The sequence below is a fragment of the Eublepharis macularius genome, chromosome 19 (assembly GCF_028583425.1).
Source record: "Eublepharis macularius isolate TG4126 chromosome 19, MPM_Emac_v1.0, whole genome shotgun sequence".
NCBI classification, from domain to species: domain Eukaryota; kingdom Metazoa; phylum Chordata; class Lepidosauria; order Squamata; family Eublepharidae; genus Eublepharis; species Eublepharis macularius.
Window position 1 is genome coordinate 26,011,363 of NC_072808.1, and position 26,973 is coordinate 26,038,335.

The following is a 26,973-nucleotide window of genomic DNA, read 5'->3' on the forward strand; positions in this document are numbered from 1 at the left end:
AACAAAGTTATTGATGATGATTGACAACCCACAATTATGGATAAGGCTATCAGAGCCCTGAGTAGCCAGATAATAGGAGGGCGGATAAGGGAAGATTGGTAGGGTGTACTGCGGTGGTGATTAATTCAGGAACTCCAGAAAGACCCTATCGTGTTAGGATCTCTGCACATCTCTGGGGCATGGGGCCTGAGAGCTGGCCTCGCCTGACACCTCACATGCTAGCACGTTGCATCTCCCGACCAGGATCTGGCTTCCATATTTCTGCCTGCTTGGGCAGTATTTTGTGCCTGAAACACAATGCAGAGAAGGGGCTTATGGTATAGACATATTCATAAGCCTTAATATTGCGAGGGCAAGTCTGACCACTAACAGTGTGACATGTCGACCAGTCACAAATCCACCTAACAGTAGTAGAATGCATACCACGTTTTACCAACTTGTCAACAAGAATATGTGGAACCCTATCAAAATCCTTACTGAAATCAAGATAAACTGTGTCCAGTGTACTCCCCTGATCCAAAGAAGTAGTAACTCTGTCAAAAAAAGAGCTAAGATTAATCTTACAGGACTTACTTTTGAGGAATCCATGCTGGTTTCTGGTAATCACAGCCTTCTTTTCTAAATGCTCAAGGCTAGACTGGCTAATTTATTCCAAAACCTTTCCAAGTATAGATGTAAAGCTGACTGGGTGGTAGTTACTGGCAGTCTCCTTTTCCCATTTCTTAAAGATATCTTTGAGCTTGTTGAAATTAATTTTTCTAAAATTCAGTGCATATGTCTGATTATCTTCTGCTTCCCCTTCCCCAAGATCTTAAATTCCAATATGTCAACCTTTTAAATTCCAAAGCTATTACCTAGGGTCTCCACTACCAGTTATTTGCTGTTGATGCTGTTTATTAGACCTTTCATTTTTAGAAGAGTCTGACTTCCAACAGGTATCAAGGAAACTGAAATCTTCCATGGCCCTATGTCCCATCTCTTTGAAAGTTTTGTAATCTGGTCTAGGAACATATTAAAGGAATCCATAGTCTATAACCAAGCACTTCATTTGTTCTGATCTCTCAGACAGGGACTCTCACTGGCAAGGTTTACAAAAAAGCATTTTTAGGATTACAGCACATTCTCAGTAAAGTAAAGGAAGAGAGTACTACCCAGAGCCAGCCTGCTATAAGACAACCCCGAAAAAGGTAACAGAGCACCACAGGTTGTCAACTACAGCCCTACAGCTCGAACCACTTCAACATATCAATGACCCACAGCCTCTTCTGGATAAGGATCTTTCTCTTCTACTGGCCTTGGGTGGCCTTCCCTCACTTACAGACTGCTCCCCAACTTTAAACAATTTCCAATCAAAAACTATGGACCACAAAACAGGGACACAAACCCAGGAACCAAACCCTGTAAGAGACATAGATACCAACTTTGTCCCCATATACCATAGTTACTTGGAAGGAAGACAACGCTGAATGCAAAACAACCACCTTAAAAATGTTACGCACACACACAAATTATTATTGGACACACTAATAACTTGTATGAGAATGTAAGATGACCCCATGACCCATTTTGAAGACATATCTCCGAAACTCGCACGAGAAAACGCTATCTTCCGCATTTTTTTCGCAGCATTCCGTGGTGTTCCGATTGAAGGCGAGTAGTGTGGAAACGGCCCTAGACTCGCATTTGAGTATAAACTCAGGCAATACTATCGCAGGACCTACCTAATAACATCAGCTACACCTTCCTGGGTTCATCCACTGGCACATCATCCAATTTAACTGCTGCCATCACATGCCTTTCTACTGTACCCATTTGGACAAATGGGATGGTCCCTATGCGAGAGAACACAGATCTGACACTAGATATTACAGCATTTAGAAACCAGGGGAGGAACATTTTAATCTTTCTGGACAGATGTTAAAGTCAAAGGTTCTCCCCGTCTCTTGCAATCCCTTCGCAGAGAATATACAACATGGAAGGGCTGAATTAGACCCTCCTCAAAAAATAAAAACACAATCTTTTAGCCAGGCCTAAACAGACTTGAATTTCCTTACTTAGCTCAATAGGACGCACTTTTTAAGATATTTTAATTGGCTCTTGTTAACATATTGTATCATACTGTAACCCTTTTACATTAGTTAATTTTTCTTATGCTTCAGACTGCTGCTTTGATAAAATATGTCGATACTACACTTTATTTCTACCCCATGATAGGCTAGAGCCTGACACCTCTTTCATAATCCATTACATGCAATAATCCAATCTGTTCTAATCCCTTGCACAGGGAATCACACCAAGCCCCTCTCTGCTCCAACTCTGCCCCCCATCCCATGACTTTTCTTATAAATACTGCCAAAATTATTTTTGAAGAAGCGAGTTCGGACTCACAAAATCTCAAGCTGCAATAAATGTTAGTTTTTAAGTTGCCACTGGACTTCTGTTTTGTTATGTCAACAAGCCCACCCTCTCTACTACACTGAAGAGCAAACTGACTTCATCAAACATTTTGGTGGTTTATAATGAGCAAACACAGCAAAATTTTTAAAAGGTTATTTTCAGCCCCCGATAGGCTAACAGGATCCCCCGTAAATCAAAGCATCTCTACCCTCAACAGTCTTTAAAGAGGCAGCTACACATTAATTCTTTTGTCTGGTAATACTGTGTTTGAAATGCAGCTATTGCTTTAACCAGCTGATGTAACACTTAAGAGCAGATAATCTTTCCTTTTGCAGAGGTTTCAGGTGCTGTACAGGTTGTTCCAAAGTCAATCAACTGTTTGCAAACCACAGTAGCAAATCCAAAACTTTCCAACTCTTGAACACTGACAACAATTCTTTGTTTGCGTAAGTGCTAATCAATTACCTCTTGAAGCCAGTTTCCATGACTAGTTCAGTTTCTCTGTTTCCTTTCTGCAGACCACCTTTTAAAAAGATGATCTCCTCACATAATCTCTTACCCTTTAATAAGCCAAAATAAACAATAACCTGAGTGGCATTTAGATGAACTGATAGCTGGGTTATTACTGGAGGGCTGAAGGATAAACAGTTCCTAGCTTATCCCCCACCCCCAGCCAAGAGCACCAGAAACAATGAAGAAGGGATCATAAATACAGCTGCTGAAAAGCAGAAGAAGCTTATTGGGATAGTCCGGAGTCATCCCCTTTTTTAGAATAAATTGTCTCATTCCCTGTGATGAAATATTTAGATGTAGTAACAGAATGAATTGGCCTTTCATGGTTTTATTGGAACTGCTCCTAACTAAATCCAAGCTTTGAATCCATTTGAATCACAGGGGGGGGGGGGGGCGCTGAGAGAAGGAACTAAGCAAGATAACTAGCCTGATAACTAAGCTGCAACTAGCCGTATCTTTAATGAATTTAAATTCCTTTTGAAGAAGATTTCTGGGTAACTTAAAGGCATGCATCCTGTTCCAATTATTCCTTTAATTAATTTAATTAATTTAATTAAAGGAATAACGGTTCCCATTTTTAATTCTCTTTTTATAAAACCAACACAACTACTCTTAAGTGACAAGAAGTTGAACTACTTCAGGCAGTTAATTTTTAGGCACAAAACCATCTGCACCTTATTTCATTCCGCTAGTGTTCATTCAGACAGGAATGCTAGACGCATGATCACACAATTTAGTCTGATTTGTTTATTTATTTATTTATTTTGTTGGATTTATATCCCACCCTCCCCACAAGCGGGCTCAGGGCAGGTAAAATCATAAAAACCACAATTTAAAATACAATAAATAACAATTAAAATCATAGAAATAAAATCAACAGATTTCATTAAAAAGTGGAGCAGAACAAAGCAAAACAGGCCAGGGGCCGGCAGGGTGGTTCGCCAGTTCCTCAACCACGCTCCTAGGCCTGACGGAACATCTCTGTTTTACAAGCCCGGCAGCACGGCAACATCCTTGGGGCCAGGGGCCACCAACAGATGTTGATCTGCAGAGTGTAATGCCCTCCGGGGAACACAGAGGGAGAGGGGGATCCTGAAGATATGCAGGTCCCAATCCATTAAGGATCTAAGACAGATGGCAAGGGAGTCGAAGATGGGGCTAGGCACTGTTCAACGGCCCAAAGGGAGAACCGTTTCCACTTCCCAGAGTATGACCTTCAGGTAGAAGGCTTTCTACTCTGTAAAATTATGTTTCTGACTAGGGAAGAGAACTGCAGTCTAGAGGGGACACTAGCCAAGCTGTCAGCTTAAGAGTGTCTATGTCATGATAAAGAATCACGCTGTCCTGAAGAAGGGTTGGTGACAGTGGAAACCCATTTGTCCTTCACTGTGACATTCTGGACAGGGTGGAGAAGCAAGCCTGTCTTGGCCAATAAGGGGCAATTACAATCGCCAATATCTTCTCTCTCGTTATTTTGCTGAGTGTTAAAAATCATGAGAGGGAGAGGAGGGAAGGCGTACAGCAGACTGCCTGACCAGGATATTTGGAAAGCGTCTCCTAGGGAGGATTTCCCTTTGCCTGCGCAAGAGCAGTATTGGGGACACCTCTTGTTGAGTGCGGTAGCAAAGAGGTCTATTGTTGGAAACACCCGGTTTCAGAACAAGGGTTGAAGGAAATCCATATGGATGGACCATTCGTAACTGAGATCCTTGGGGCGACTCAAAGCATCTGCCTAAGTGTTGTCCTCCCCAGCGATGTGGATGGCTGTGAGGGAAACCTGATGTTGGATGGGCCATTCCCAAAGCAGGGCGGATACCCAAGAGAGGGACAGAGAAACCGTGCCGCCCTGTTTGTTCAGATAAGACATGGCACTTGTGTTGTCCATGCCTATCTGAACATTCTTGCCCCTGACCAGGTGGAGGAAGGCTTTTAGGGCAAATCAGATAACCCCTCGTTCTAGAAGGTTGATGTGAAACTTTGACTCATGTTGAGACCAAAGGCCATTGGCATGATTGTCTCCAGAGTAAGCCCCCCACCCAGACAGGGAAGTGTCTGTGTAGATGGAGAGGGGAACAGGGCTGGAACCAAACAGGGTCCCCTACCATTAGGTTCCGTTCATCGTTCCACCATGACATGGTTTTATGAATAATCCGCAGAACCAAGAACCACTTGTATGGGCTCTAATAGTGTGGACGAAATACCCTGACAAACCAATTCTGCAACAGCTGGAGCCGGTCACTATCAGTGTCAGAGAGGCCATAAAACCTAATAGCTTTTGGATTTCCTTGCGCTTTTGTGTCTGAAAGAGTGCACCTTGTTCAGAGTAACTCGGAACTGAGTTATACATTCCTTGGTGGGAAAAATCTGAGCTTGTATGGAGTCTAACTGTCATAGCCCAGTCTGAGAGTGAGGTCTCCTCTGGAGGAGAGGAGCCTCGTGTAGCCAGCCAGGACTCCTCAGGAGAAGAAGAGTTCTGTGTAGCCAGCCCTAGCCCTGACTCAGCAGAAGCCAGCAATCATGAGCAGCAGCTGCTGGCTGATCAAGGCTCACAGCTAGCAGCTGAGACACCAGCACCCTCTAGCCCCAATACCACAGGGGAAGCTCAGCCAGGAACTTCCACAGGGGAGGCTCAGTCAGGGACTGCCAGCACCACAGGGGAAGCCCAGCCAGGGGCTTCCACCCCCCCAGGCTCACCCACACCTAGAGAGAGCCGCAGGCAGCACCAGAGACTGGAACTGCAGGAGAGACGGCGCAGTGCTCGTCTCCTGAGCCAACGCCAGCTGCTGGAGAGTGATGATGAGTAGCATCAGGATGGAGCCCCAGCAGCTGGCTGAAAATCACGCCTGGCTATAAAAGCCAGTCAGGAGCAACTGCCAGGCGTGGAAGCAACGTGTCAACTACCTGCAACCACTCCCTGGTACCTTGTGTCTTGCTCTTGCCTGCACCTTGACTTGATACCCTCGTGCTCTGACTTACGGACTGGACTTGGCTTGGCTTTTTGGATCCTGGAGGCAACCCTGGCATTAACCTTGTGCCCTGACTACGGACTGGACCTGGCTTGTGACTTTTGAACACCCCTTGGCTTTGTGCTAGTACCTGGACTCCCAGCTTGGGCGGGCCCAGCCCATGACAGATTGCTTCCACCACAAAACTTCCCAGCATGGACACGGCGATGCCCACCCTGGGGAGCCTGGCTCTGCTGCAGGATCAGGTACTGCAATTGACTCAAGCACTGGTGACTTTGCAGCAGCAGATTGCCACCCTACTTGCTGCCCCTGCTGCACTGCCGCCTGCTAAATGCCCAGTGAAGCTTCCTGACAGTTTTGAGGGCGATGTGGAGGAATTCCCAGCATTTCTTGCCCGCTGCCAGCTGTTATTTGAACCCGGGGTGGGAAACTGGGAACGGGAGGTGTTTGTTCCTGTTGTAATTTCTCCCAAGCCTGGGAGCCTGCTTGGCCTTGAGCAGTCCATGAATCACTCAGCCCGTTTTCCTGAATGCAGAGCTAGAGGACTGTTAGGAGAAGGAGGGGAGGAATTAGGAGCAGCCTTGGGGAACCTGTTTCTGCGTGATACTTGTCTGTAGCCACCAGTCCTAGCAAGGATGGTGTAAGTGTATGTATGATATTGGCACCTTATCAATAAAGAACTTTTACGCATGAAGTGAAGTCTCTTGAGAGTTGCCTGGCATCCTTACAATTGGAACCGAATGTATTTTCTGTAAGAAACATGTATTGGGACGTGGCAATATACGTGCTTCAGATCCAAAGTAAGTAACCAACAGTGTTTTTCCAAGATGTAAAACATCTTTTAATGATAACATCCTTGTGATGATTTTAAGTGTGTGTGTGTGTCTGTCTTTAAATGTTTGGTGTGCTACAGATTAAGAGTGAGGGTCAAAGAGAGGGATGAGTGAGTGAGATGACTGGTTGATGATCGAGTGTGTGGGTGGAGTCAACTGCTGTTTTTAGTTACTAAGCAGAGAGAGAATATTCAGTCTGGGCAAAGCAGGCAACCTGTGTGGAAGCCTGAGAGGATCTGTATTCTAGTTCATCAGGCAAACCTGTGTGGAAGCCTGAACTGTGTGTGGATGTGAGAGAATATTCATTCTGTCTAAAGCAGGCAAACTGTGTGTGCGCCTGAGAGAAAGTTAATGTATATCTGGGTCACTGAGCCTATGTAAAAAAAACTTTAAGAACTGAGAACTATCTTTGAAACCATCAAGCTTAAGTACTAGTATGAAACGGATACGCTTTTTGTAAAAATAAATGTTTATTTTGGTTTCTTTCCGTCCCAGCGTATATGTTATTCCTATAATCCCATTCCTAACATCAGGGCCACATAGTCCCATGAAGGATCCTGATCCTTGGGCACGTTATTAAAGGGGAAATTTAAATTAACTATTTTGGAATATAATTCCTGGTGGCAGCGAACTACCCAGAGGTAAAGGAAAAATCTAGCTGAAAAAGAAAAAGAGTTGTAACAATCCTAAACTTTTTCAGAACCAGAAACATATTTACAAAACATAGATCTAAGATGGGGCAAGAGCCCCCTGACTTTTTGTCTACCATAAAATAGTGGGAATAAATCTCATCGGAACCAGAGGATGGAACCGTCTCTATGGCCTGTTTCAGTAGTAGGCTCTGCACTTCCTTCACCAAAGTGTTTGAGGTGTGTGTGGGGGGGGGGGGGGTCGACTGGGGAGGAACGTTCAGAGGAATAGATTCGAAATCTAGGGATTAACCTCCATCTGGGCTAATTGGAAGGAAACATGGACGCAGCATGCTGCTGGTGCCGTGGTAGATGTTGGTTGGGTTGAGACGGAAACCGATTGTATCAGGGGTTGTAATAAAGATAGGGTCTAGGAGGGAACCAGTGCCTGTATGAACAACTGGGGTAATGCTCAGGGACTTAGCAGTCATCTTATCATCCTTTATTTTCTTAAGTGCATTGTCAGTGGTAGATGAGAAAGATCATTTCCCTCGAAGGGTAGAACTTCGACCCTTAACCAATGGTGTGGAGCTAAAGCGGTGGTTCTAAGCCTCGCATGCCTCTGAATCACAATGGCTCATGTCACAGCTCGTGCGGAGCAAGCCCCAATGTGTCTCACAGTGAGAATTTGTTGTTTTGAGAGCCGAAGGGCCTCATCTTGGAGTATTTTTGTGAGGCGTTGCTTCTCATCAGGGATGAGACTTAAGTAAGGGCCGATCTTGTCCCACAGGAACAGTTGGTACCTGGCCATAATAGCTTCATAATTGCCAATACAGAAATTTAGGGCCGAAGAGGCATAAACCTTTCTCTCTAGAATATCAAGCTTTCTGTTTTCTTTAACTGTGGGGGGCAGAATGACCCGCACCTCATGGAAGGTCCTTGCTTTGTAGAGTCTCTGTAACAATGGAAGTAGCAGGAGGGTGATTGAACAGAAAATCAGCCCCATTTTGCTTGGTTCTATATAGATTATCTAACTTCTTTGAAGTCATCGGGGCGGATGCAGGGTTGACCAAACGTCTTTCATGACATTTATCATTTCCTGCATAATTGGGAAAGCCATCAGGCCCGTTGCCTCAGAGTGGAGATCTTTAAAGACTGGATCCAACGAAGTCAGAGCTGAACAAGTCTCCATGATCTCCAACGTCCTTGCCATTCTGACTAGTTGTTCAGAGTAAAGGCAAAGTCCTTAGTGGGAAAGACAGTAGAATCCTCTGTGATACACTCAAGAGATGATGGCTCAGATACCAAGTCAGAACCGCCGTCAGGTGGATCAAGCATCAGCTCTGTAGACTCGGTGTCTTCAGGAACTGTTGGAGGAACCAAGGGTGGTCTCGTCTTTGCGACTGACGAGTCAGGTTCTGGATAGTAGTAATCAGGGGTCATTTTGTAGAAAAAGAGCTGCAGGAACTCATTAGCATAACTCATTAGCACAACTCATTTGCATATGCCACACTCCTTGCCATCACCGGAAGTGTGTCATTGGCATAACTGATCTGCATATGCCCCACCCCCCTGACATCACCTATCCTGGCTGTTTTGGACCCAATCCTGGCCATTCCGGGCCAAAATTGGGCCCAGAATGGCAAAAAGGGGCTGAAAATGGTCGAAAAGGGGCCCAAAATGGTTAGGATTGGGCTGCTGCTGAGTGGGAGAGTGATCCACCACCCATCAGAGGCCCAATCCTGGCCATTTCAGGACCAATCCTGGCTGTTTTGGGCCTGATCCTGGCCATTTGGGGCCTGAATTGGGCCGTTTTGGCCCCAATACAGGCCGGAACAGGCCCAAAATGGCCAAAAATCAGGTGAGCGGGGCCACCTGACATGTGACCTTTTTGGAGAACTACCAGAACTGCGTTCCTGCGCGTTCCCCCTCAAAATGAGCCCTGGTAGTAATCATCATGCAGTGATGTAGTGAGGCAGCGGGTAAAGACTCAGAGACCCTTCCATGCCATAGGCGTAATAATGGTAAGGAGACTCATAAGGATATGGAACCCAGGGACGTCTATGACTTCTGATGATCTCTAGACAACTCTCGGTGTAAGTTAGAGCCGAGGAAGCAGCCTCCTTCTGTGCAGGTCACATTGGGGAACGTGGTAACGGAGATAACGGGACTCTAAGATCTGAAAGATCTAGAATCTCGCCTTCAAGAACAGCAGGAATCGAGGCCAACCGACATCTTGGGGTCAGTGAGGGGGTTCTCAGAACCACAGGCGGGCTGCATGCTGCAGAGGCAGAAGGTGCCAAAGCTGAAGACCACTTCTTCTTCTGCAGCTTCGGAGTCGGGTGCTTTTCAGTATGCCTCAACTTCAGCTTGGCCTTTTTCGACGGTGGTTCAGATGAAGATCAAGATGGGCTGGAATCTTTATGAACTGATTTGTTCATATTGTTGGCGCTTGGAGCCAAAGAAGAAGGAACTGACTAGTTCTTATTGTCAGTACTTTTAGCCAAAATGGAGGTACAGAGGAGGCCCTGTTCTGGGCACTGCAGTCCTTTATTAGTGGCCTTTGAGACCTCAGAGCTGGATACGCCATGGATGGCTGAATCCCACAGTGCCGCTTTTAGGCGTGATGCCCTTTCATGCCTGGCGTTCACATGAACTGTTTGCACATTATACATTTATTGTGTCCATCTAATTGGGCCATCTTGGAAAGTGCCTTTTGAAGTCATTTTCTTCTCATTTTTTATCTTCTTGCTCGGATTGAAGAGGAGCTCGAAGCATGTCCTTCTTCATCATAAGCTAAAGAAGAACTGAAGGAAGGATCCACTTGCCCCGCCTTTTATAGCTGCCCGCACTCCAAAAGCGTGTGAAAAGGCCAGGTGAGCGTCTTGCGCCTTTTGGAGCTTTGATACATCTGTGGCTGGCCTGCACATGTGCTGTTCCCATGTGAGACTGCACAGAAGACATGACGATGAATAACGCATGATACCCTTACGGACAGCACTTATGGACAATATGGGACACATCTGTGATCAACAAAAATGTCTTGTTCCCATTCAAATCAGAATTAACCCCTATACTCATCCACTATGTTCTAAATTTTGTTTGAGCTGTGTATTTAATCTTTAGAACATATGGCATATTAGTAGTAAACAAGTTATTAAAGTTGCAATTCACCCTCTTGGTACATTACGATAGTGCAAAAAAAGAACTACTAATCCACTTAGAACTTGAAGTCATAGCCATTTTTAAACACCTTGGGGGTTGCTTTAAACATGAAACCCACTGTAAATTATTACTATTACTATTACTATTACTATTACTATTATTATAATATTTATATCCTGCCCTCCCCGCAAGCGGGCTCGGGGCGGGTCACAACAGAAAATATACAAGATAAAATTACAATCAATTAACACACCTTCTAATAAAACACCTGCTCGCCGTATAAAAACCATATAACATCTGACGAAGGTGGAGGTACGGCTTAACCATGCATGGTTGCTCATACATGGGGGGGGGGGGGTAAGATGGTCAATACCCCCTACAGACATAGAGGAGACCGGGAGAGAGGCTCATTTGGTGGAAACCCTGATGGCCTCAACCATACGCCTGGTGGAACATCTCCATCTTACAGGCTCGCCTGAAGGAGACAAGATCTTGGTGGGCCTGGGTGTCCTCAGACAGAGAGTTCCACCAGGTTGGGGCCAGGACTGAAAAGGCCCTGGCCCTGGTTGAGGCCAATTGAGCCTCCCTGGGGCCAGGGACCACCAGTAGGTGCTTACCAGCTGATCTCAGCACCCTCCGGGGAGTATATGGAAAGAGACGGTCCCTCGGGTATGCTGGTCCCAGTCCATTTAGGGCTTTATAGGTTAATACCAAAACCTTGAACCTGATCCGGAACTCCATGGGAAGCCAGTGTAGCTGCTACAGCACTGGAATTACATGTGTCCTGAAAGGCACACCCATCAGGACACGGGCAGCAGCGTTCTGGACCCGCTGTAATTTCCGGGTCAGACTCAAGGGAAGCCCTGCGTAGAGCGAGTTACAGTAATCCAATCTGGAGATGATTGTTGCATGGATCACTGTTTCCAGGTCATGGGTCAAGAGATAGGGAGCAAGCCGCCTGACCTTGAATTTATGAATTTATTTGCGGCCAGAGACCATAACAATGACAATACATTCTTATCCTTATCAATCAATAAAATAATTAAATCCAGCGTAAAAATGTAAAGGACATAAAGAATATATTTAGCATTTAGCATCTTATCTTAAAATGTATATAGTTCTCTGGGAACCGCAGGAATGCTAATATTTAAAACACTGACATTAAAGTAGTTAAAATCGTAAAAAAAGCAGGAGACTATGGATGACTATTCTTTTTATTATGGACTTTAACCAATTAGAGACAGAATTTCACTATTTGCGTGGAGACAGTTGGATTTTCATCAATTAGGAGTTTCTCCAGGCAGGCCTTATTTGCCTCTGCAATTGGTGTGTCTAAGAGTGGGGAAATAAACTTGTCCCTATAGACCTGATGGAAAAGACAGCAAAAGAACATATGAATAAGTGATTCCACTTCACCAATGGAGCAATGGGATCTTTCTATATTTCAATGACCATTGAAGGAATAACTTCACATCGGGCCAGGGTGAAAGCTCTTCTATAAGATGGGACATCCAAATGAGTGAGATATCTGGCCATACCCATAACATATCTAGATTCCCTAGGGGCTATAAAATGAGATTGAGCTAAATCTCGTTGGCACTCTATGTCCCTCACCCTTTGTTTAACAATACTTTTTGCCTGGTCACTGCCCTGAGTCAGCAGGTCGGCAGCCTCCTGAACTGCAGAAGATGGAAAAAAGCAGACCGGGTATTTCCCTTTGGCAATAAATGAATGGAAGAGCAGCAAATAAATCTGGAAGAAAATATAAGCCATTTCCACATGGCTCCCTGCTGCTCGTAACAACCCGGAAGATTGCGCAAAAAATGCAGAAGATCGCGTTTTCTCGTGCGAGATTTGCGCGACGTCATGTGATGTCGCACAAATCTCGCACAAGAAAACGCGATCTTCCATGGTTTTTTCGCTATCTTCCGGGTTGTTACGAGCAGCGGGGAGCCGTGTGGAAACGGCCATAAATTTGTCAGTTTCACTCTAAATGCTAATTTCAATTTCCATTTCAGAGTAATTGGATATAAAAATGACTCTAACACCCTTGCGTATACTCTGCAATTTACCAAAAAAAAAAAAAAAAAGATTACAAGGGGAGGCAGGAAACATCACAGGTCAATTGAGATTATCATTGAGGAAGACATATGGCTTTGTGAAAGACTAAAATCAAGTTTTACCAAATTTTTCCTTACTCCACTGGGTCAACTTTACCCAAATTTTGGATCAATTAAGGAAGCATCATTGCCTGTTGTTAAGGAAGGTAACAATTCTTTTATGACTTGCAGCAGATTTCCTCTTCATATGTCTTTGATGGAATGTTACCCCCCCCCCCATCTCATTCTACCCACTGAAGGGCAACTGCCTGCCCTCCCACTTGATAGACTGATGTGGAGTGTAAGGGTGGGTCCTCACCGGCTTTTCTCTTGCAGACAGTATGAAACTGCTTTCTAGGAGGGAGCAACTCAGGAAATCACTACCTGTCAAAGAATCTTTTTCAAACTGAGTCATTACCAGGACGAGTCCACAGAACAAGTCCTCCTGACCATGGAGTCTCAGCAGGATGATCTGATTTAAATATGGAGGTCAATTTATATTAGTGACTTAAATCAACCCTTTCTATGTATTATTATTCAAATACTTGATAAACCAGCTATGAAAAAATACTGATTTAAAGCTGAATACAGCTTTGATTCAGCCTCTGAAGATACAGCAGAAATTTCTTAAATATTTAACTTAATAGTTTTACTACTTGAGAAAATGATATCCAGTCACCGCATACTGTATTTTCACTATATTTAGCTAAAATATCATGACCCCAAACTTGCAACCCTGACTAGTTTTTGCCTACAGGTGCTGGTTGAAAGCAACACTGGAACACGCTACTCCTTTCCACTGTTCCCTTGTGCTTTGTATGTTTCCCCCACAATTCTTTTTTTAACAGAAATGTAGCTTTTCAAAAGTTTGTAAAAAGAGGCATAAATTATTTTAAATTATATGTTTGCATTAAAGTCAGATATCATTTTAAAACAATTTTTGTAAAGGCTCTTCCGGATAAAATTTGAAGATTCGACATTTTAAAAATAATTGATTTTCATCCACCCTGAGGTTGAGGGACATCAGGCTGGGACTGGGTTTGTGCATCATATACTGTCCTCTACCCACGGAGCAAAACCTCTGAGTTACTTCTGAGTAGAGGTATGTAGGGTTGCTCCCAAGATCTCACAACTTGCTCTGGCCTATTGGTGTTGAAGGGAGCAATCCTAAGCAGGCAACCTACTCAGAAACAAGTCCCATGTTATTCAACGGGGCTTGCTCCCAAGAAAGTGTCCTTAGGAATGCAGCCGAAGAGCCTTCTTTGCTGGCTTTTATAGAAACTTGTGGTTATTTAATGGTGTTTACTCCAGACGAAAGTGTGCTTAGGACTGCAGCCTTAAGCTCCTCCAATAGCTTCAAATTCTGCCTTGATCTTTAGTCTGAACATTCAAGGGACTCGTTTCATGCCCTTCCCTCAGCAAACCGTGTCTCACTACCAGGATCCTGCCTCCCCTTCTCTTCCTCTGACCTGACAGGAGCCTGGTCTGGCAATCATATACAGTCCATTGTTTAATTCTGTCGGGGCTCTGATGCATATTTGACTTAATTACTTCCTTATCTGCAGGGAAAGAAGAACTAGCATGGAGCATTTCTGGGATAAACTGTCATACAGACTTAAAATAGATGCTGAAAATAAAATGCAATGAGCTATTAATGCAAATCCTGATTATACATTGTCTCCAGCACTACTATACACCTAGCTCTAGAATGGCTACGTGTAATAAAGATTTGACTGGAGCGTATGTGGCATCTCTCAGACTGCACTTTTGATCATCTCCTATGCATTTGCAAAGACCAGGTAGCACTGCCATCCATTGTTACTTAGGAGAACACAGAGGATATATTCCCAGTTCATTCTGCATAGTAATGACCACGAAGCAGGAATGGAACCAGATGATGCCCCACCCTGAAGCAATCTGGGTAAGGGATGCGGGGGGCGGGGCGGGGAGCATTCTTCACAGAGGGCGGGCCCTTCATGGGATCTGCTGCCCCCAGCATGAGTTTCATGTTCAATGCTAGCACTGATATTTCAAGTATGACACTTGCAGCTTCTCAGAAATTCCTTTGCTGCAGTAATTAAACAGCAGATACGGCGGGGGAGGCTTTTCGTGTACTCTAAGCATGCAGCCCTAAACAACATTGCTATGCTTCCTACGCAGCCAACTTCCAAACAGACCCCAAACAGGTCTCAGCCACACATTCAACTGCTCACCCCAGTATCATCAGATTCTAAGACCGCCAACCCAACAATCTTGATAAGCAACACTTCTAATGTTTTCGGTACAGTGCTGCGGGAAAAGATATAGATTGCGGTGAGATCCACAGCCATTGTAATTGACAAGGCAATGGTACAGATTGGCTTTCAACTCAGCCATCAATGCAGAGGAGCTGTTCAGATGCACGGCACAGAAAACTCTGACAAGCTTAGGCTGAACTAGCTGTGGAGGAGATTAAACCAATTATTAAGTCTACAGTAGTTATTCCGCCACCCACTGATGAGTATAGAGGGAAGAAACAACTACACACTGTTTTTTTAAATCATAGCTGCTCAATTCAATTTTCCGTGACAAAGAAAACATAAGTAATGACCGAGCTTGCTCTGAAAAATGGTACTCTCTCTCCCTGAATGTGTCTTTCCATTGCATTTACCTCCTTGCTATTCACTATTACTGCTGATCTGTTCTTAAAGCAGGACTATGCATGGGGGGGAGGGGAGAAATCCCCCTAGAGAAAGTTAGGAAAATGGGGCTTAAATCTAACTTAAGGGAACTAGTATTCGTTTAAATAGTGTTAAAGGGCCAATAAGACTCTACTATGGAGCAACAGAAGATACCAAATAATCTTAATTGTTTATGCTATTTATAGTCTACCTTTCCCACTGAGACTCAAGGCGGATTACATTCTGTAGGTCAACATGATCAGCAGCTGAGACATTCAATAAACAGTACAATGGGGTATGGATAGCAGAACTTTGAAAAGAAGCAGAAATTTCATACAGAGCTGAAAACAATGCTGAAAACAAAAAAAAAAAATGCATATTACGTGACAGAGAGCAGCTATTCAGCAGAAGCACACCTACAGCAACAGACAGTACACAGCAGTATAGTCGGCAATCCTTACTCCTTTCCAATGCATCTCTCTGAACCATTTCCTAATAGTAGTCCTATCACCTGTATAAGAAAGCCCTCCTGAACAGAACCATAGGAATCATAGGGTTGGAAGGCACTTCTAGTCCGCAGGGAATTCACAACTACCTAATTCAGTTCTGCATAGTGCGCAAAAAGCCAGGACTGTGGGAGCTTCCCTGACCTCTTCAGGCAAGCCATTCCATAAGGTGGGGGGCAGCACAGAAAACGTGAATGTATGGGGCAGCAGCCAATTTTGTCCGTCTGCAGAGTGGCTGCAGATGAGCTGCCACTCTGTTCAGATGAGCGAAGCTGCCACGATGGGGCACGGGGAGAGTGGTGGTCCTGTACACATGTATGTGACAACCAATACCTTGAATCGGGCCTAGTGACTGATGGGAAGCCGGTGGAGCGTCTGCAGAATGGGAGAAAAAGGGAATGCAGCACCAAGTTCTTGACGATAATCAAGCTGCAGTGTTCTGCACCAACTGGAGTCCTTCTGTTGATTTCAAAGGAAGATCTACGTAGAGGGCATGACTGTAATCTAGTCTTATTGCTATCGTGGCGTGGATCCAGGTGGCCAGACCAGCCGTCTCAAGGGAGGGGCCATCATGTCAGAGCATACTCGTGCTGTTATGTCAGCAAAAACTTTGCAAAAATGTCTCGGAGAATTGTCTGTTCCTGAGACTGTAAAAGTTAAAACTTAGGTCAGACTCTCCAGACCTGAAAGGGGGCCTCCCCTCAAAGGTTCGGTCCAAAGTACGGCCTCTTGCATGAGGGGGAGCACTGAGAGAAGCCCGGGGCAGCCAGAGAAGCCTTTCGCTTCCACAGACTCCCACTGCACCGTACACACCTGGCCCAGACGGTCTGCTCCTCACATGGGGAACTAAGGACAGATTCGCGGGTTTGCCCGCCGGCTGGTTCCCCAGTAAGCAAGCACTCTCCCTGAAGTCGCAGCGTTGACTCTGAGTGTGGTTCTGGAGCCACCTCGCACTGGCCTGTCTGTCTGTCTCCACGGCATTTTGTCAGCCTGGATAGGGGGTGTCTGCATTTGTTTTATGGTTACAGAGCAGTGCAATACAAATAACAATAATTTAGCGATCCAGAGGAGTTAGCTGTGTTAGTCTGTAGTAGCAAAATCAAAAAGAGTCCAGTAGCACCTTTAAGACTAACCAATTTTATTATAGCATAAGCTTTCGAGAATCAAGTTCTCTTCATCAGATGCCTGATCAAAACCAGTTTTGATCAGGCATCTGATGAAGAGAACTTGATTCTCGAAAGCTTATGCTATAATAAAATTGGTTAGTCTTAAAGGTGCTACTGGACTCTTTTTGATTTTGAATAATTTAGCGGTAACTGAATTGTGTTCCTGACACCAGCTTCTTCGGTCCTATAAACAGAGGTAAGGCTCCTCAGGATCTGAAATATTAAGTTAGGGGTTCCTCCATGGAAAAAAAGTTTGGGAAACACTGCCTCCCCCCTAAGAGCGGGATTTCACGGAGATCAGTGGACTGCAGAGGAAGAGGGGAGGCAGTTTCATTCTACTGATGGAAAATTTAGACTGGATCTAACCCCCTGTCTCCACAGACTCTCCAAAACCCTCCTGGCTTTCCACAATCGAGGGCTTTTTACTCAGACACGAGGACTGCACTGTAAGGAAGTGGTCTCAGAGGGATGTATCAGTAGAGGCATAGGCACCACAGGCTTTACCGCTATGTGCTACTGTGTGCTGTCTGTTGCTTTGAGTATGATCCCACCAGGTAGTTCTGTGTTGTTTAATGTGTCAGTCTTAGAATTGCTTATGGTCGGTTTCAGCATTTCTTCCACTCTGTACTGGATTTCTGCTCATTTTAAATCTTTGCAAATTTGCATTTATAGACCCTGTTTTACCTATTACGTTGTTTATTGAAATATCCTTGAAATTGAGTGTACTAAATCACACTGTGTAATCCACCATGAGTCTCAGTGAGAAAGGCAGACTATAAATAGCATAAATGGATGGATGGACGGATGGAGTTAAAAGCTCAGGGACCCTGCCTTGCTTTTTGAAAAAAGCGGATCGTCACGGTGGCCCAGGAGCGCTTTCTATCCGCTGCACCTGGTTCACCTGCTCTCTCATTACTTAGACTCAACCGATCTGGCCACGCTGATCCAGGCTTCTGCAACTTCACAACTGGATTACTGCAACGTGCTCTACGTTAGACTGTCCTTGAAAACAAACCAGGAATCACCAGCCCAGAAACGAGTCAAGGGGCCAGACACTGGGGACACACGCTGCCCATTCTGAAAAGCTACACTGGCTGCCAGTTTGCTCAGTTCAAGGTGCTGGGACCCACGTACCTGAAGGACTTTCCCCTTCCACACATCCCTTTGAGCTAACTACGGCCTTAAGGCAGCCAGCGGTTGGTGATCTCACCTCTTAGGGTGGCCTTTCTGGAATCGACCAGAACCCAAACCTTTTCCATTGCGACGCCTGCTCTGTGGAATGGGCTCCCTGAGGAGGTGAGGGGAGCCCCTCCTTGGAGATATTCAGGACACATTGCCAGGCCTGTCTGCTTGCCAGGGCTTGGGGGTGGGGGTTGAATGGCGGGCATGTTTTAGACGGGGAGGGAGAGATTTAGGGTTAGTTATTCTATTTTGGTTTTAACTATAAATGTTTTTGGTCTGTTACTGTAAGCCACCTTGAACTATGAGGAAAGGTGGGGCAGAAGTGTTTTAATAAATAAATAAAAATAAAAAGAAGCTGGCCCTGAGAAGTATCTGTTTGGAAAACTGATACTTCTTACACTCCTTTCCAAAGACAACACATATCTGTTGAATGAGAAGGTAGTTACCCAACACCATCAATAGAGAGTTACATCATAAAAGTTTACATAAAATAATGCCAAATGCCTCGGGTGAGATTCTATCATATGCAACTGGAATAAACTGATGACAATCTACATGAGTTAACGTGCAAGCTGTATTTTTGTTGAATTATGTGTTGATTTGAGATTATTTTATTTTTTAAAAATGTTTTCCCATTTTTTTGCCATGAACTGGGCAAAAATTATCTAAACTGCTACAATTTCAGAAGTCGTATAAGAACTGGTTGAGAGACTTGTATCTGTGTCCCGACAGGCTCCATCTATCTTCTGTGCAGATAACTGGAAATGCCACAAGTTCAAAACTACAGCTGCAAGGATTACTAACTTGCCCTTTTAAGAGCATTTTAGGTTTCTCAATATTTCATATTGGCTGCTTGATCTCACCTGAGAGGCAACGGCCTACGCTCCACAGCATGGTCACGCCAGCCACCAGATTCCTAGACGTCTCCTAATGTAAGCCTCCCAAATGCTGGACCAAATCACACATTCTAAGTACCATACAGTTGCACGCACAAAATGAACGCGTACAGGTGACTGATGGAAAGCATCTGCACTGACCTGCAGTTCGCACCACGCAACTTCCACCCAGGTTTCTGTGTCCAGACCCTTGAATACGGTTTTGAAAGCTCCTCTCCCCAGTTCAATGTCAAATTTTAGAAATCTTCCACCCGGTGAGGTAGCCACAGCCTTCATCTCTGCTTCCTCTTCTATTTCCTTCTTGGTCCTTTCCTTGGATGCTTCCAAAGTCACCTTCAAGCCATGTTCATTTCTGATCTCCTGCCCCGCCACTAGGGTGCTGGCGGCCAGATCGCTGACTCTCCGTCCGCCTACCGTAAACCGCTCCGGTGCATCCGCTGGAGCAGGCTCGAAGACCTTTTCATCCTCCATGATCTCCACACTCTTTCGGAAAAACCTCTTCCTCTCTGTGGCTGCCACAGAGGCAGACGTGTCGACCCCTTCTTTGGTCCTAGCCTCCATGGTCAAAGTGCCGTCAACAGAGAGGTCCCTACATTCCAAAGGAACTCCATTGGGTTTCTCCGGTTCCTCTGTGCTGGCTGATTCACCAGAGTCCGTAGCCATGACACAGCAGAACCTTGGCACTCGGATATGTTAAGTGTTCCCCATACTCTTCACTTCAGGCACATCATGAGTAGCTGCAATGTTACTGGGGCTTACTTCCTCTCAGATTATCATAAGTTTCCCATAGCAACCTGTAACAAGAGGAAAGGAGGAAAACAGGATTATATTAGAAGGTAAAATGCAAAGCAGCCACACAAAAATTCAGCTTCCATTAACTAGTCTAGCTTTACTTAATCCCGGTAACTCAAATGTAGCTTTTTTGTTTAAACCTCATTGCTAAACTTTGTAAGAGTTACATTCAATATAAATTATATGTTGTATAATATTGGCTCCAATATTTTGGTATCTCATCATGTTATAGCACTTTATACAATGCCTTTGACAGCTTGACAAATGAACAGAACTTGCTGACCTAGATATTTCTCTCCCCCTCCCGACCCTTTACACGCAACAATTGCAAGTTAATTCAGGCACTGCCAAAGCTGAATGCTAAAGTTTTCACACAGCCTTTGCATCTCTCAATGTATGATTCGTATTACAGCATTGCCTACATCTAAGTAAAAGCAAGATTCCCATTTTGCTGACATATTTACAAACCTCAGCTGAGATTATAAATTCATCATGCCCAGAACTGTATAAAAATATTTTTAAAAGATTTCCTCCATTCAAAACCACAAAGTAAAAACAGGACAAGATGATCTACAAACCGAGGTCACGCTGCTTACTGAACAGAAAACCCTTTCAACCCTAACCCCCAACCTTCTTTACCCAAAATCCGAATACTGCAGGCAAAACCAGAAGCAAATTAACAGCTTGTCCCTAGACTCCACTCTGCTTTAGCCTTCCTTGGCTACAATTATTCCTTATAAATTCAATGAAAGAAGCAATTTATTTTTATATTCTCAATGTGTATTGTGGATGCTTAATTATTAAGTCCAGATAAACTGGTATTTCCGGCTAGAACATTATATTATGGAGCCTAGTGCTTGGGATTTTGTATGTGGTTAAAGGACGGCTTTTTTTTCCAAAGAGAGCTTTCAACCGTAAAAAAGAAAAGTTCAGTGCCCAATGGAAATGCATTTACTTGCCAGCACGCCGCAACAACAAAACTTCAAGTGAATGGCTGAGTTAATGGACTCTGTTCAAATCCCCAAAGACACTAACAGTTATGTATCGGGTTTATTTACAAATCTGGTAGGCACGTTGTTGCCACGCAGGCACATCTACTCAGCCAACATCCTCCACTTCTCTTTCTAGCTAAGTAATCAAAGACTTTTGTGTCTGTAATTGGTTTCTGAAACAATCCAAACTAGCACAGGTTGCTTAATCTTACAACAAAACTTTTAGGGTGGAGGGTGGGGAAAGAAGCTGGAGCCATTTCAGAGAGCACACCAGCAACCTGAGACGACCCTGAGGAAGCCTTCTGTGCAGCAGCAAAGGGGAAGGATCCTAGGAAGGCCATTTTCACAGCACACCCACGGGGAGCTGGCCCGTATGACTTCTGAACATCCCTCCAGCCACAGTTCAAAGTCCCGGCCCCCGCTGGATGATGCTTCCTTGAAGAACTGCAAAATTGTGAAGGCAAGGTGTTTGGGGGTGGATACAGAATCACCCACTTGTTCTGGAATCATGTAACTAAGAGTCACATAATAGAAAAGAGTCCAGTAGCACTTTTAAGACTAACCACCTATATTGTAGCATAAGCTTTCAAGAACCACAGCTCTGTATATAAAAAATCTTGTGCACAATGACATCCATACATTATTTCTAGAAACAACAAAGTAGGTGGCATTGGAGGGACCACGAAGCCCACAGCATAACATTAATTCATGGTCTGCCCCTGTCCTGTTTCTCTTTGATGCAACACATTATGAAATACAAAGGTTGGGTCTGGGGTCTCCACCCCATGTGCTGTGCAACCATAATACATAAGTTGCATATTACCTTCAGTTCCTTTATGTGCAGTGCTTTACTGGGATTGTAACTGCAGCCTGAATAAAGAAGGGCCTTCAGCCCTCCCTGCATGCAACTATGCAAACACAAAGTCAGTTTATGTAGCATCAAACTATTGTTTGGCAGTGCATCAGAACAGCCATATGTGTCCAAAAAGGCACAAAGCCAGTAAATTAGAAGTCTTATAAGAGATAAATTTATTATGGATAGAGAAAACTGATCTTAAAATGTAATGAGGGCATAATTTTTCCACTTTGACAAAAGCTCCTGTGGTAATCTTGAAATGCAGAACAAAATCAAGAAAGCAACCAAATTAGAAATAACAGGTCACTAGGCCGCTGTCTTAAATATACTCACTATTTATTTACTTATTTACTTACTTACTTCCGATTTTTATTCTGCCCTCCCCACACAAGCAGGTCCAGGGCAGATTACATCAAATAAAAATTTATAGTAATTTACATCTTAAAAACAGTTAAAATCAACAAACAGCACAAAAATACAGTATGTAGTTTAAGATATACTGCAGCAATCAGCTAACTGGGAGGGAGTCAATCTGCTACTTTAAAACTGGATGGTGGACGGTTCTAATAGGGAGGGAGCCGGTCTTCCCTTCTCCTCCTCTATCCAGGCCAGTGGAGGGGCTTGACTCTAAGTATACCTGTTAAGGATCATGGAACAAATGTCATCAAATCTGACTAGATAAAAGGTAAATTTGGGTCTTCACAAAGACAGAATTTCTAGGTATGATAAACGACCATGCTGGGAACAGAGCCAGGGAACTGAAACAAAAGGAGCTGACCCTTGATTTATGCCTAACTGGCACTCAGGACCTGGCGCAAGATGTCAGCACGATTAGACACTGTGGCCAGAAAAGGATCAAAACCAACAGGATGAAGGAACGGCCCAGTCATTTGATATCAATGCTGGAGGACAGATAACAGGAAATGCAGGGAGAGTTAGAAGGCGCTCCTTTCAGAGAGAGAACTTTCAGAGAACTTGTAAGTTACGTTAAATGCAAACAAAATGTATGCCATAGCTAGAATGAGCACAAACACATCCAAGAAGATGCCAATGTGGTTAAACAGAGATATCAAGGACACTATATCAGCAAAGGGCTTCCTTTAAAAATAGAAATCCTGCCCTAATAAAGAAAAAAATTAAAAGAATACAAACTTTGGCAAAATAAATATAAATTGGCAATAACATAAGCAAAAAATACCTGATAATTTGTTAAAGGCCTAAAAGCATATATTTCAATGCACCAGAAGCAAGAAACACCACAGACCTATCAGATGTCAACAAATAGATAAGAGTGCTGGAAACAGACAGGAAATTACAGAGAAACTAAATTAATTGTTTGCATCCTTTTCAAGGAGGAGCTGGAGAGAGAACTCCATGTTAACAATTTTCTTGGGAGTGTGGACAGAAAGACCTAAAGAAGTTCAAGAATGATTTTTTAGAGGCAACTGAAACATTCAAAATTGACACCTCACTGAAGCTGAATGGCATTCACCTGCGAGATCATAAAAACCTCAGGTGTTACAGTCGACCTTTATAACAAAAATCTGAAACTGATCAGCCTGCCCGTTGGATCATTGGTAAGTAGCTAACAGTACATCAGTTTTGAAAAAGGGATCGAGAAGTCACAGATCCATCAAACTAACTTCTGGTCCAGATACACTGGTGAAAAGCATCATAAAAACAAAGGGAATTAAACAAACAGAACAAGCCTTGCCTAGGAGGAAGAAACATGACTTTTGCAAAGGAACGTTTTGCCTCATCAACTTTTGAAATAAGAGTATGTGAACAGAACTGATATAGTAGATGCTGCGCTGCTTGATTTTCAAAAGGCATTTGGCAAACTCCTTCATTGTAGACTTGTCAGAAAACATATATGGCAAGTGTCCATTGATCAGAAACTAGTTTTTAAAAAGAAGCAATTAACTCCTGGTAAGAATGAATGACACCTCTTCCCAACCTTAATTTAGAAAAATTAATTGGGGATCTACTAGCAATTTGTGACTTATCAGTATCTGCATCCGAATTATCGACCCCCTGGCAAAAGTTTGAATATATACAACACCCCAACCCTATATAGGCACGTAAAGATCATGCTCCCACATTTCTAGCACAATTATGCTCTTTTCTAATATGTTTTACTCGTCCATCACTTTTTACCACCTGTACAGACGTCTCTGTGATCGGGGCATTTACTCTCCACACGCTGCCACTGCTATATCTTTTTGAAGGCTCTTGTTAGGTCTTTTATTTGTATCATTTTACCTTCCAAGTTCCACACACAAAAAAAATGGATCCAAACATTTTGGCTATAAAAAGAAGCTGAAAATAGAGGGACTGGACTTTACGAAGACGGTATGCCGAGAATTCCAGCAACACGGGACTATCACTTGGTGGCCTCTTTCAGATTCTGGGAGTGGGGGTGGCGGGTTTCAACCTTTGCACCTGTGCCATTTTTCCTGGGGAGCTACTATATGTGCCATTTAGGAAACTTACATGTACTCATGTCAGAGGAGAAGGAAACTGGGAGAGAAACTGGGCAGAAAGATGGCACATTCCGAACCAAGGCCAAGAGTATAACTCCATGTGAGAATGCATGAATAGGGTTTAAGTTGTTCCATGACTGGCATTGTAATAAGTGACCTTCAAGTTTTGCCTGTATTAATTTCTCTCCATTTACATTATATTAACTTCTATACTGTTCAGGATTGCAGTGCAATTCTCTTGTAGGATTGTGAACTGCCATGATACTATTAGGAACAATTAGGGAACGCCTCTAAGAAAAAGGGAAACTGTGCCATTCTGCAGATGAAACCTGGAGATTCCCCCCCAGAATGACAATTGATCTCCAGACTACCAAGAGCCGTTCCCCTGGAGAAAATGACTACTTTGGAGGGTGAACTCTATGGCATTATACCCATTCCTCCCCAGGCACCACCCCCAAATCGCCAGGAATTTCATAAACTGAAGAAAATGTTGTTTAAACCATGGATTTATTTTAATTTGTTATGTATAGTCTGCCTTTCTCACTGAGACACAAAGCAGATTACACACTCCAAGTCCGTACGAGTTGGGACGGGGTGTGTGTGTGTCTGCATTTCACTACTGTACACATAGCCTCACACACCTAGAAGCTCGTGACCTAGAGCGATCAAACAGGAGGAGCAAGCAGGAAGTTTTATCTGGGAGTCTGGAAGGAGAGCTGGAGGGGAGTGCAGGGAAGTCTGGCCCACTTCCTACGTGGATTGAAGCAACATGGCTAGTGAAGGAGCTGAAACAGGGACATGCAAAGTCTAAGGGGCTTAAGGCGCATTTATCCACACTCTGGCTTATCAGAAAAGGCGAACAGTTCTTAGAAAGAACTCATGAAGCACTCTTGAAAGGGCAACAGGAGGGAGAAGGTATCTTAGCAAAACAAAGAGCATCAAAGACAGGAAATATGTGACCCACAGGAGCACGAAAATCAGGTCCTGGAGCAATCAGTTCCAGGACTTTCCCATAGATATTGACTCTGGACTACTAGCTCCTCGGAGTAAAAAAGAAGCTTCTCAGGCCCCTGTGGATGACAAGACTTGTGCTTCTGCCCCAAAACAGGAGACGTCTGGTGATGATTGTACTGAGCGGGACAGAGACTAAAGTGTGCCTGACCAGACCTGTCATCTCGAGAGGTATGCTGTCCACCAGTTGCATGCATCCAGGATGTGACAGAAAGGCATGCAAAGACTCATCAAGCCAACAGGTTATCCCCCCTTTTTGCATATCCACATGGGAGCAAATGATACTGCCCAGAACAGTCCAGAACATATTGAAAAAAGGGCTGTGAGGCTCTAGGTAAAAGTGGAAGGACCTGGGAGCGCAGGCTGTGATTTAGTCACTTCTTCCTATTGAGGGTTGTTGCTTAGGAAGAGAGAAAACAGAATACTGGAAACAAATAACTGGCTATGCAGATGACGTCATCAGGAAAAGTTTGGTTTCCTAGACCATGGACTAAATCACGGATGAAGCAATTCTGTTGGGAGAGGGTTTGCACCTGACGAGGGTAGGAAAAATGTGTTTGGCAGGAGCCTCGCAAATCTGGTAAGGAGGGCTTTAAACTAAATCCTGTGGGGGAGAGAAACAAAAACCCGAAAACTAGCACGATAGCAGTTACTGGTGATAAGAGCACGAACGATGAGCAGGGAGGGGCCTACGTGCTGAGACCCACCGATTTGCAGGTAAGGACAATTATGAAGCACTCGCGGCACATCAGTCACGGATTCCGATGTCTCTATAATAACATGCAGAGTATGGGAAACAAACAAGAGGAACTTGAAGTCTTAACACAGGAAGGCAACTATGACCAAATAGGCATTAATGTAACTTAACGGGATGTGACATACAACTAGAACATTAGGATTGAAGGGTGTAACTTGCTTAAAAGGAACAGAGCAACAAGGAAGGGAGAGCGAACAGCATTATAGGCCAAGGATATATATATACTTGAGAGGAAATACTTGAATCTAAATATGGAAGGCCAGTTGAGAGCTATGGGTAAAAATAAAAGGAGAAAGAAATGAGCGGTATTATGATGGGAGTCTGCTACAGACCACTAAGACAGGCAGAGGACTTGGATGGAGCATTCCAAGAACAGATGATTACAACATTTTCTAAGAGGCAGGAGGACACAAGTGATCATAGGAGATTCCATTTACGCTGATATCTTTCTGAAACAAAGCACAATTAATTTGCATGGCAAGTTTAGCAACACAGAAATCTCCCTAGAAGGCACGTCTATATCAGCAGACAGTCCCCAACAGAGTCCCTACCCCTACCAAGGCATCTCTCTGAGCTACTTCTTATGATACAGCCCTATAATCTGGGTAGAAAGCCCTCCTGAATAATTCAGTTTTGCATAGTGTGTGGAAAGCCAAGAGAGTGGAAGTTTTCCTGACCTCTGGCAGGCCACTCCATAAGGTGGGGGTTACCACAGAGAAAACATGTGTGTGGGCAGTTGCTGATTTTGCCCGTCTGTGGGGTGGCCCTGCAGAAGGCCCTGTTCAGTTGAGAGAAGCTGCCATGGTGGAACACACGGAGAGGTGGCTGAACAGAATTAAGAAATGGAAGGAGGGCAGTACAAACAAGGATAAATATGAACAAATTGCCAGTGTTTGTAGACAGAGATGGGCATGAACCGGAGAAAAAACGAACCACCATGTGGTTCGTCACATTTCACGAACCACAGACCACAAATTTCCATGAGCCTGCCCCCGTTCACGAACCGGTTCATTTGGTTCATGAAAACATCACATCCAGGTTAGCAAATCGTCACTTCTGGGTCAACAGAA

The 26,973-nt window shown here is 44.1% G+C and overlaps 1 protein-coding gene across 1 annotated transcript in view; it reads right to left on the reverse strand.

Moving 5' to 3' along the window:
• The window catches only part of WNK3 (WNK lysine deficient protein kinase 3), a 114,851-nt gene that overhangs the window by 76,667 nt on the left and 11,211 nt on the right, over positions 1-26,973 (reverse strand). Inside the window, exon 2 of the mRNA XM_055003282.1 lies at positions 19,154-19,806. Coding sequence (XP_054859257.1) covers positions 19,154-19,675 — 522 coding nt within the window. The 5' untranslated portion in view covers positions 19,676-19,806. The remainder of the gene's footprint in view (positions 1-19,153; positions 19,807-26,973) is intronic.